Raw genomic sequence first — 11,039 nt, 5'->3', positions numbered from 1 at the left:
GCCGCGGTCGAGACGAGCGGGCCTGGGGCGGGGAGCTGCCCTGATGACGTCAGCGCGGCGCCGTCGCGGCCGTGACGCTCCGAGCTGGCCGGGCCGGGCCGGAACAGGGGCAGCGGCGGCGGCGGCGGGCCTGGCCCCGGGATGGCGATGTTCCGCAGCCTGGTGGCTTCGGCTCAGCAGCGGCAGCCGCCGGGCGGGCCGGCGGGCGGTGACAGCGGCCTGGAGGCGCAGTACAGCTGCCCGATCTGCCTGGAGGTGTACCACCGGCCTGTGGCCATCGGCAGCTGCGGCCACACGTGAGTGCGCCGGCCTCCGGGAGGCCGCGGGGCCGGGACGCCGCTGCGGGGAGGGGATCCGCGCCCGCCCCGGAAGGGGCCCGAGGCCCGCGGCCGCCGGGCGCAGCCCGGGAGCCAGGCGCGCGGAGGGCTCGGGCGGGGGCGCGGGGCTCCCTGCGCAGCGCCGTCCGGGTTCGCCCCGGCCCAGCCTCCTGCTCTCCAGTCCCGGGCGACCCGACCACCCGGTCGGCGCACTGGGCGACCTGCAGCCCTGCCCGGTCCCGGGGCCCCTGGGGTCTGCTGACGGCTTGCGCGCACCTATCTGGGTCCTCGGAGGACGGCGGGCGACCTCTGCGCCAGTCGCCTTCGATCCGGTCCACCGGAGACCGGGGTGGGCATTTGTAAATAAATGTCTTGTGGTTTCTGTTACCAACTCCTTTTCGGACCCGCTGTCTGCTTGTCTTGACTGCAGAGGACAGGACTCCCCTAAAGTTAGGAGAGGGGCTTGTTTGGACTCCTGTGATGTCTTCTTTTGTTTTGATGGAGAACTTGAGTCTTAACCGTCATTGAGCAGCCAGGCCGTCCTGGGCGACCAGGGTTTCCGATTGCACCAGGGCCTACAGTGGGCTCCTGCAGGGTGTTTCAGCAACAGAAACCTGAGGATGTGGCTCTCCTCCCAGCTGAGAGCTGCGCTCAAGTCTTCTCGGAGCTGCCAGCCTTGTTGGAAGGGAGCCGAGATCAGGGTCTACTCTGCGACTCGCTCCTGGCTGAATAGAACAGCTCTTGAGTGAAATTAGCAGGGCGGGGAGCGGGTCCGGAGGGCTTGGTTGGCCGCACGCGGGGCTATGGAGGAGTTGGGGCTTTCACCCCGGGGGGGGGGGGGGGGGCTGGGCGGACGTGCACCCGCCTCGTAGGTTCCCCTGGAGCATTTTGTAACCAACGGTAGCCAACTTGGGAGGCTGCTGACACGAAGATGGAGCTGGAACTGCGGGGCACGTGTGTGCCTGCTCATCACCCGGGGACAGCGTCAAGATCCAGAAAGCCTTCACAATCCACCCCCTCCTCAGGCAGCATGGGCACCTGCCCACACCAGGACAGCACGGCCAACTTGCGGAGAAGGGCACCGGGCCTCACTTTCTCATGCCACTTGTGACATTTTGTCGGAGGCAGCCTCTGGACAGGACTCCTTTCTTGTAAGCACTGGTGGGTGTTTTAAGATGTGTTCTGCATTTTTTTAGTCCATGATTGAGAGAACGGTAAGGCTTCTCCTAGGACCAGCTTTAGAAAGCCTCTCCTGTTCTTTGGGTTTCATCCCCCTGGCACCAGCACTTACCCAGCCCTGGGCCACAGCATTCCAGTCTCCTGGTGGGCACAAATCTGTGTTCTCTCTTTTTGTCTAAGTAAGTCTTTTCTTAAAATGTGGTCTTTAGAATTCAGCCCTATACAGGATTGCTGCGGAAGCATCATCTCCTATAACCCCCTCCCCGACCCATGTTCTTCTTGGCAGAATCTGAGCTCTCTCTCCTATGTCTAAGGTGGTCCCGCCAGAGCCCCTGCTACAGTTTCTTTGTAAAAGACTTCCTCCCTAGCTCTCCCTGCTGGCTTGTTTTCTTGGCTGTTCTGTCTCTGACTTTTCTTCAGCTGCTTCTCTGGTGTCGTAGAGGCACGTGTGCAAATAAGCCCAGGTTCAAAGGCTCACGCTTCACCTTAAAAAAGATCTGCTGGTCTGGTTATCTCTTCCGCAAAGCTACCTAACTGTAAACAGTTTGCCTCCGCAAAACAGGTTCTGATGGTGAGAGTGGCCGTGTGTGGGCAGCACTAGACAGAAGAGGAGAGGGCACGGTGGGGGGCTCTCGGTCATGAGGCCCTCAGTGAGGCCTGTGGCAGAGCTCCCAAGAAGTCCCCAGGAGCCCCAGAGGGAGCTGGTTATTTCTCTTGCCCCGGGGACATCCTGGGCAGTAAGTCACATCTGGAACCAGAAGCCACGTGGCTGTTTATTACCCTCTGATGCTGTCCCCTGACAGCCTGTATCTGTTTGGGTAGCTCAGCCCCGGGCTCCCTCTGGCCGCCTTTCATTCTCTTACCAGCGCTGTCCGTCGGTCCTTCCACCTCAGTGTCCTCACCAGCAGCCCATGCGCACAGGTCTTAGAAAAAGCAAAACACTGGACACAGGGTGGACACAGGGAATGGACAGGGTGGACACAGGGAATGATAGAGTTGAGTACTCTGTGTGCCATGGCCTCTTGGGGTAGGTGCTGTCATTCTTTCTTTGGTACAAGAGACCGCGTTCCCAAGTGTCACGGCAAAGCCAGAGTTTGTGCCCAGGCGGTCAGGCCCGGGCTGGCCTCTTAGCCACGCCCCCTCCCCCAACCAGTGCTCTTACAGCAGTGACCTTAGAGACCCTGGGGACCGCTGGGCCTTACAGCCCCCTGCCCATCGGCACCCAGACCAGCGAGCAGGCTTCTCTGGGCAGAGTCCCAGAGTCCCTGCCTGGCTGTCAGCGAGCCTGTGCTTACCTGGGTCTGCACGTGGGGACCACGACGTGAGCCATCGACACCATCCGAAAAGGCTGTGGAAGCTGGGCTCTGCCGCTCAGGACAGCTCCGGGTGGCTGAGGGCCCGGCCTGCTTGCCTTCTTGGGCCCCTGAGACACTGGCCTATCCTGGCACAGCAGCGCGTGCGGGAGGCTGGGGCGGGAGTGACACATCGCAGGTGCCGCTGGAGCCCATGTGCCGGCCATGTGGCTTCTCCAGTTGGGCCCGCGGGTCTGGCGTGGGAGAGCAGACCCCTCGGCTGGCTCTGTCTGCGGACAAGCCCCTTGGCACCGGCCCCTTGGGCACGTACGGGCAGAACCTCCTTGGAAGAGGCGGGCACTGCCTGTCGCCGCTCAGCACACCACAGTCAGTGTGGACACCTGGCCGCGGGCCGATCACAGAGAGCGGCCGGGTTCAGGCGGGGTCCACGTGCCTTCTCAAGACACCCGAGCTTCCCCGCCTCCTCCCGCTGGCACAGAGGTGCCCTTCACGCAGCCTGTGCATCTCTCGTCGGAGTCGTGGCCCTCAGGCCTGCCCTGGACCCCGCCTTCCGCTGACGACGTGGTCATGGCTCGTCCCGAGTGCCCCCCTGGCCTTGCCTTCTGTGCGTGTTTCACAGCTGTGTTGACATTCGGTCTCATGTGCACAGTTCAGGGCTGCCTGGAGTGTGCGGTGTCGAGCAGTCCTCCCCCGTCAGCCCTCAACCCCTGCTGTCTCCCCAGGAAGAAGCCTCACCCCTGTTAGCAACCAGACCCTGGCGCCCCCGCCCCAGAAACCACCAGTCTACATTCTGCCTACGGGTGACGGGTGGGTCTGTTCTGGACTTTTCACGCAAACGGAATCATACACCACACGTCCCGAGCGTGGTGATTCCGAGGCTCACCCCGGGGCGGCGTCCTCCAGTCCTTCGCTCGTCCTGGGTTCCTTCACCTTCACACGTCTGTGTGTCCGTCACCCACGGACAACATGGCTTGTTTCCACCTCGTGGCTCTCGTGGCGATGCTGCCGTGGCCCCCACTGGGATGGGAGCTGGGCTCTCCTCCAGTGACTGGGTGAAGAGGGCGTCCTCCCTCGGCCATTAGGCTGAGCAGACCCTTGAGGCGGCAAGAGCGCCAGCTCTGGGCGGGTGGGCGCCTCGTTACACGCCTGCCAGGGGTGCCTGGGGAGCGCGCACCGGGTGAGGTAAGGGACGGGCGGGTGCTGTGGGGAAAAGGCTGCTGGGAATTTTCTTGGCCTCAGGCCGGGCCGGGCCTTCTCACGTACAGTGTGAGTGCAGATGCTGATGAGCTGGGGTGGGGGGTGAGGGGCGCCCCAGATGCCAGCGTGTGGGAGGACGGCCCAGCCCTGGGCAGCAGGAGTCCTCAGCTGCCTTTTCCTGGGAAGGAGGTGGGAGAATGCCGACCGCTTAGCTCGGCGGAGTGGTCTGTACCCAGGGGAGCCCTCTCATCCCGTGTCCCTCCCACCCCACCTGCAGGGTGCACACAGGTGAGAGGACAGCTGGCCTCACCCTGATGCCCTGCAGAGTTTCTCGTGGGTGTGGGCCTGGCCCCTTCTCGGGGCTGAGCGCTCACTCCCCTGGGGCTGTGGCGGCTCTGTGTCAGCATCTGCACATTCTGGTTCGGCATCACGGCTAAGCCGTCCCCACGGCGCTTCCTAAGAAGCTGGACCGACGTGGTCCTGCGATCGAGTTCCTTCTTGCTGCCCCCCTGGCTGTCTTCCAGCCCGGCGTTCCCACTGCCTGGCTTTCCTCCCGCCTGAGTGACAGGCGGCACTGAGGGGGTGGGGGGCGCGAGGGCTTGCTGCCGTGACTCAAGCACGTCTGTGTCCCCTGGCTGTCCTCGTGATGTGGCGTCTCCAGGACAGTGCCAGGAGCTCAGGGCTGCAAAGAGCCTCGGGTGCCTGAGTGCGTGCCCAGGGCCGTGAGGATCCCTGCTCAGCAGTCAAGAGCCTAAGCAAGGCCCCTCTGTCGCCACGCTCAGGCACCGTCCCACAGCTGGTGACACTCAACCTGGACAGCTTTGGCCCTGCCTCGTCCAATGAGTCTTGGCCCTTGGAGCCCTGCGGTTTCCTCTCCCAGAACTTTTCATGATCTCACTCTTGAGAATTCTGTGGGTGGAGTGTCTCCAGGGCCCTCTGCGCTGCCCCCGCGTCCCCAGAGCAGCCGAGGCGCTGTCACCACATGGCCGTGAGATGGGCAGGCCGAGCTCTCCCACCGCGGCTGGGGCTTTTGCTGGGCCCGGTGCTGCGGGGCCAGCACGGGTCCTGGGGAGCCACGGCCACTGCTGCACCGGCATCCTGGGTATGGCGGCGGGCCCCAGAAGCCCACAGCTGGGAGGGGACCTGGGCTCATTTTTTAGCCAGAGGGCAGCCGTCGGGTCAGTAGGATTTAGGAACAGAAGTGACCGTCGCCAGAAACGCGCTGCTGACGGCAGAGGGGAGCTGCCCTGCGCGCTGAGGCCGGTGTCCCCTGCCGCTGCAGGTTCTGCGGGGAGTGCCTCCAGCCGTGCCTGCAGGTCCCGTCCCCACTGTGCCCGCTGTGCCGCCTGCCGTTCGACCCCAAGAAGGTGGACAAGGCTGCCCACGTGGAGAAGCAGCTCTCGTCCTACAAGGCGCCCTGCAGGGGCTGCAACAAGAAGGTACCCCCCTCCCGACCCCCCAGGGCCTTCCCCGGGGCGGGGCGGGGCGGTTGCGGGCTCGGGTTCCACTCTCCCACAGAGAGGAACCGGGCTGGACTGCTCCGCCCCTCCCCCACAGCACCACTCACTTCCAGCCGGCTGGCCACATCCCCACACCTCTCTCCCCACCCCCTGCTGCCTGGCCCCGGGTCTTCTGCGGTCGTGTGGCTGATTTGGGGAAGTGCAGGCCGGGGGGCGGGCCCCAGGCCTAAAGGAAGGGAGCATCTCCAGTACTGAACGCCCCAGCCCTGGGGGGCACTCGGTGGCCTTTGTCACCCACCCTGGCCTGCCTTTCCAGCGGCCCAACCTCAGGAACGGGTTTTGACTTTAATCTCAGCTCGGCAGGTTGTACCAACTTATCACAACAAAAAGCGGCCCCAGGTTGCTTTGTTCTAAAGGTCAGGGTCTGGGCACCCTGGGTTCTGCAGTGAGGCTCCTTGGCCTCTTCCCTGGCAGGTAGGCCTTCTCCCCCCGCTACGAGAGAGAGCAGGCAGGGCCCTCCCATCGTTTCCAGTGTGCAGTGGCCCTGCCCTTCGCCCCCGTGTTCTCAAATGTGTCCACGCACGCAGGCCACGGTGGCGGCCCGAGCAGAGCTGGGAGCCAGGCTGCCGTTGGAGGCCCTTCTCCTGTTACCCTGGACAGCTGGGTGGGATGTTGGCCCAGGGGTGGGTGCTCACACCTTCCTCGCTGCTCCCTCGGTCCTGTGAGCGAGCTTTCCATTTGTGAAACCTTTCCTCCCGGCCTTTGGGCATTGACGACGGGTCACGATTGGTGGCTTTTACCGGTGCCGTGCTTATTCCTTTTCTGCGGTCATTCGCTCGATCCCCACCGAGGCCCCTTTTCCCTGCCCTGAGCCGGGTGTCCCCCATTGGCCAGAGTGTGTGACCCGGGCCTGGCTGAGGAGATTGTGCTGTGGCTGGGTTCGGTGCAGTCTGGTAAGGAGTTCTATCACGTTTGTCTATAAGAGAACGCTGTTCGTCAGTTTCCATTATGAGGGCTATTTTCCCCAAATAAATGCTCTTCTGGTTTCCTCAAGGACTGCCCCTGCCCCTCTGCAGCCCCCAAGGGATCCCAGCTGAGGTGTGTTCCTGACGGGTGGCTGGTGGCCGGATGGCTTGAAGCCGTGAGCGCCTGCTGGGGGGGGTGTCCTGAGTCTGTGTCTCTTCTCCAGCAGAGACACCAGGCCCCTAAATGAAGCCTCTCGCTGCTTACGCAGCACTGCTGGGCCACGAGCATCGGGGGCAGGGACTGGCCTGCTTGCTCACTGTCCTCCCAGCCTCTGGAGCCTGACCCCGACCCTCTCCTCTGCCTCCCTCTTCCTAGGTGACGCTGGCCAAGATGAGGGTGCACGTTTCCTCCTGCATGAAGGTCCAGGAGCAAATGGCCACCTGCCCCAAATTCGTCCCCGTGGTGCCCACATCCCAGCCCATCCCCAGGTCAGCACCCTGCTCCCAAGTGCTCAGAGCCCCTGGCCCTTGTGGGGGCAGCTCCCAGCCCGTGTTGCTGTCCCTTGAGGAGGCAGAAGAGGCTGTTGTGTCCCCTCTGTGGAGGGGCCACGCGGGCTCACAAATCACCTCCCAGCAGGTGAATGCCATCCCCAGAAAGGCCAGGGTTGGACAGATGCCCTCCCAGGGGCATAGCCACATTGAGCGAAGGGAGGGGACCCAGAGTCTGGGGGGGGGGGCCGGGTGAGGTGCCCAGGGGTGGGCAGGGCCCAGGAGGGCAGTGGGAGTGGCCCCCACTCACCTCCCCGCACCGCCCCAGCGCCGTCCCCAACAGGTCCACCTTCACTTGCCCCTACTGTGGCGCCCGAAACCTGGACCAGCAGGAGCTGCTGAAGCACTGTGTGGACAACCATCGCAGCGACCCCAACCGCGTGGTGGGTGGAACCCCGCCCCCCCCGGGACCCGGGGAGGGGGCTGCTCCCGCCCGAGCGCTGCCTCAGCAGGGCCCTCTGTTCCAGGTGTGCCCCATCTGCTCGGCCATGCCCTGGGGGGACCCCAGCTACAAGAGCGCCAACTTCCTGCAGCACCTGCTACACCGGCACAAGTTCTCCTACGACACCTTTGTGGTAGGTGCCCAGCCCCGCTCTTGGCCCCTGCCCGCGGCCCCGCCCCATTCCAACCCAGCCCCGCCCCTGGCCCCTGTCCGCGGCCCCGCCCCATTCCAACCCAGCCCCGCCCCTGGCCCCTGCCCGCGGCCCCGCCCCATTCCAACCCAGCCCCGCCCCTGGCCCCTGCCCGCGGCCCCGCCCCATTCCAACCCAGCCCCGCCCCTGGCCCCTGCCCGAGGCCCCGCCCCATTCCAACCCAGCCCCGCCCCTGGCCCCCTGCCCGCGGCCCCGCCCCATTCTCACCCATCTCCGCCCCTAGCCCGCAACCCCGCCCCATTCTTGCCCTGCCCCGCCCCTGGCCCCCTGCCTGCATTCTTGCCCAGCTCGCCGTGCCCCTGCCTGAGGCAGCAGCTTGGAGGAAGCTGGGCACGACTTCTGGGGGCGGGGGCCACCCATATGTGTTCCCTGGAGGGCCTGGGGGCTCGAGCTGCACTGAGCAGTCCCGCCACGGCCTCCTTTTGTTCTGCTTGGTCACCCCGCCCCCCACTGGGCCCATCAGCCCTCTTCTCGGGCTTTGCATGGTGGTGGCCTGGGGACTAAGTGCCTGTGGGAGGGGACAGGCTTCCCTCCTGGTGCCTGGAGAAGAGCTGCCGGGGCCTTGTCCCGCCCTCTCCCACCTGTGGCATTTCAGAAACCTTGTCCCACTCCCCCCACCCCCCCAGCCCCCCCGCCACGCGGCCTGCAGACCCTCCAGCACCCTCGCCGTTCGGGCTACTTGCTCTCAGCCCTGTCGCCCCGTCCTAATTGCCAGGGGTCCCGGACATGCCCTGCCCCTCTGCTCAGTTCAGAGCCCTGGTACCTGTGTCTGAGGAGGAGGAGCTCACACCTCCCACAGACCTGCCTGCGCCCAGCGTCCCAGCCGGGTGTCCGAGTCAGGTGTCCCTGTAAAGAACGTTGGGAAGCCAGATGTGGGTCCCATGCTGGGCAATACTTTGACATCCCTCGGGGCTGTCGGTAGAGTGACTCCGCGACTCTGGATGTGGCTGTCCCGTCTGGGGCCCCGAGAGGCCACTGCTGCACCCCCGTCTTCACTTCCTGTCTTGCAGGACTACAGCATCGATGAGGAAGCGGCCTTCCAGGCGGCCCTGGCCCTGTCTCTCTCCGAGAACTGAAGGCACAGCCCAGCCCCGGGACCTGAGCCCTCCCGCCTTGGGGGACGGGGCCGTGCGGGCTCCCTGAGGCCCAGCGCCTGCGTGGGAGTGGGAGTGCGCCTCGGGGACCAGGCGGGGCCTCCGTTGTCGCAGGAGGGGCGGCCCCCCGAGCCCGCCGGGCCGCGTCCTCACGGGCCGGCCACCAGTGCTCCTGGCCGGGCATTGCTGGTTTCTTCGGTGCTTCGAGCTGAGCAGGTGGCCCTGGTAGGGCCGGCTCGTTGGGCCTGGGAGCAGTCGACTGTCTGTCTGTCTGTCTCAAAGCCATGATGTCCTCCCCGTACGCACGGAGACCCGTCCTGCCCACGCTGCGTCCCGCAGGCCTGGCCGCTGCACGGGAAGCGCGGGAGGGGAGCCCTGGCCGGCATCTGGCAGCGCTTTCCCTTCGCGCACGGTACTGGCTTTTGTGATACCTGGAGATTCTGGCCTTTTTCTACGTCACCCAGTGTGAGAACCTTTTCACATTTTATAGAACAGCTACTCTACAAACCGCAATCCCGCGTTTGACCAGGGGCAATAGTATTTTTATGGAACATTTACAGAATTATATTTTTTAAAAAAAAGCAATCAAAAATAAACAGTGGTGGGGTCAGTGCAGGGGAGGGAAAGAGGCGGGCAGACCTCGGAGCCCTAGCGCGGCCGCGGGGCTTTGCTGGGGTGCGCGCAGGACCGCGGTGGCCAGGGTCCCTTTCGTAGTCGCCAGGAAGAAGCCCCCAGTGCCCCCCTGGCTGCTCACAGTGCAAGCCTCCTCCTCCCAGGGTCCTGGCCTCGGCCCCGCTGTCACCTTCCCAAGCGGACCACGGACCAAGGACCGTGTAGGCCACCCCGGGGGACGACAGGCGGGGCTGGAAGACGCCATCTCACTCTTTTCGGTTCACGGCATAAATTATTGCTCTTTTAAAAAAAAACGTAAATAAAACGTTTCAAAGCATCTATAGCAACCTCGATCTGTGGGTTCATCTGGGAGCATTAACGGTGGGGTGGGGGCTGGTGTGCGCCCTTGTTTAAGGTCTGCAGGGGTGTGTGTGTCCCCACACAACTCCGCTCAGGGCACCTGCTCCAGGCCCCTCCCCAGGCTTCCCTCACCCCGAGGCGCTCACTCACCAGCCCGTTTCGGCCTGTCCCAGACACATGCTCGTTCTTGAACCACGTCTGGTCCCCTGTGACAAACGTAGGCAACCCTAGGTGCGGGTGGCTCTCACCTCCTTCCTTGTTGTGAGATGCAGTCCCCTGAGGCCGGCAGGCTGGTCTCATTGAGGCTAGCTCTGAGGCCCGGACGTGGCCACAGCGGCCGGCACGGGGTCTCTGGGAGGCCCTTGATCAGCAGCCACCGTCCCCACGGCTGGCTCCTGCCATTCGGTGGCTTCCCTGGTCTTGCCTGGTGCTCTCGGCCCCAGAGCCTCATTCGGTGACTAGAGGGCAGAAGGAGCCATTTAAATGTGAACCAGGGGTGCCTGGCTGGCTCGGTCGGTGGAGCACGTGACTCTTGATCTCAGGGTCATGAGTTCGAGCCCCATGTTGGGTGTAGAGATGATTTAAAAATAAAATCTTCAAACATGAAATGTCCACCCAGAGATCGTGCTCAGGGCCACCATTGGTGCCACAGGCTCCTGCTGTCCCCCACGTCACTCGGGCCTTTGAAAGCCGACAAATATCACCTGCTGGCCAGTGTCCTGGCAGCTGGTGGTCGGTGTGGGGCCACACTCCTGCCTCCCTCTCCCTGGCTGTTTCCAGGCTGCCTCCCCAGGCAGGGCTGGGTTCTGGGTTGTTCTTCTAAGAAGGTGGGTCTCCCGAGCTTGGAGCCATAGCAGGGCCAGGCACACGAGCCTCCACAACGGTCACTCGGCAGGAGAGTGGTGACAGGCTGGCCACCCCCTAGCTCCTTTGTTAGGAGCCTCTAGCCCCACCCTTCCCTCTTTGACCCCACTGGCCAAGGATGCTGGTTCCAGGGAGCAGGTGTGGTGATGAGTCCCTGCCTCCACCCGAGGACACCTGTGGAGCTGTGCCCCCTCCGCGCAGCCGCGGGAGCCACAGGACAGCGTCCACATGTGGCCTCTCAACCCCCTCCACCCCAGGCCCAGGCCAGATGGGACCACAGAGAATATACCACCGACCAAGGGACTCATGTCCAGGATAGTCTGCCCAGGGGGGAGCATCAGAGTGAACCCTAACAGGGCACGCGGGACACAGGAACCCGTGTCAGCAGACCCCACGGTGTCGGGGAGGGGACGCTCCGGCTCAAGTCCACAGCACGATCGGCCTCCCTTGTACTTTGCGTGAATCCCACGTGCGGC

At 64.2% G+C, this 11,039-nt stretch overlaps 1 protein-coding gene across 4 annotated transcripts; it reads left to right on the top strand.

Annotated features, from left to right (window-relative positions):
* Positions 1 to 34: 34 nt before the first annotated feature.
* Positions 35 to 9,676, top strand: RNF166 (ring finger protein 166). 4 transcript variants are annotated; one of them, XM_042970593.1, is made up of 7 exons: positions 35 to 296; positions 1,343 to 1,468; positions 5,289 to 5,445; positions 6,808 to 6,920; positions 7,249 to 7,363; positions 7,448 to 7,555; positions 8,644 to 9,676. In XM_042970593.1, exons 1-7 carry the CDS (start codon positions 142 to 144, stop codon positions 8,707 to 8,709), a joined length of 840 nt encoding a protein of 279 aa, XP_042826527.1. In that variant the 5' UTR covers positions 35 to 141; the 3' UTR covers positions 8,710 to 9,676. The 4 variants fall into 4 exon arrangements, with proteins under 4 accessions (XP_042826527.1, XP_042826528.1, XP_042826530.1 ...); XM_042970594.1 differs by lacking the exon at positions 1,343 to 1,468; XM_042970596.1 differs by lacking the exons at positions 35 to 296; positions 1,343 to 1,468 and adding an exon at positions 5,025 to 5,108.
* Positions 9,677 to 11,039: the final 1,363 nt, after the last annotated feature.

Source organism: Panthera tigris, chromosome E2 (assembly GCF_018350195.1).
Source record: "Panthera tigris isolate Pti1 chromosome E2, P.tigris_Pti1_mat1.1, whole genome shotgun sequence".
Lineage (NCBI taxonomy): Eukaryota > Metazoa > Chordata > Mammalia > Carnivora > Felidae > Panthera > Panthera tigris.
This window is presented reverse-complemented; position numbering and strand designations above follow the sequence as displayed.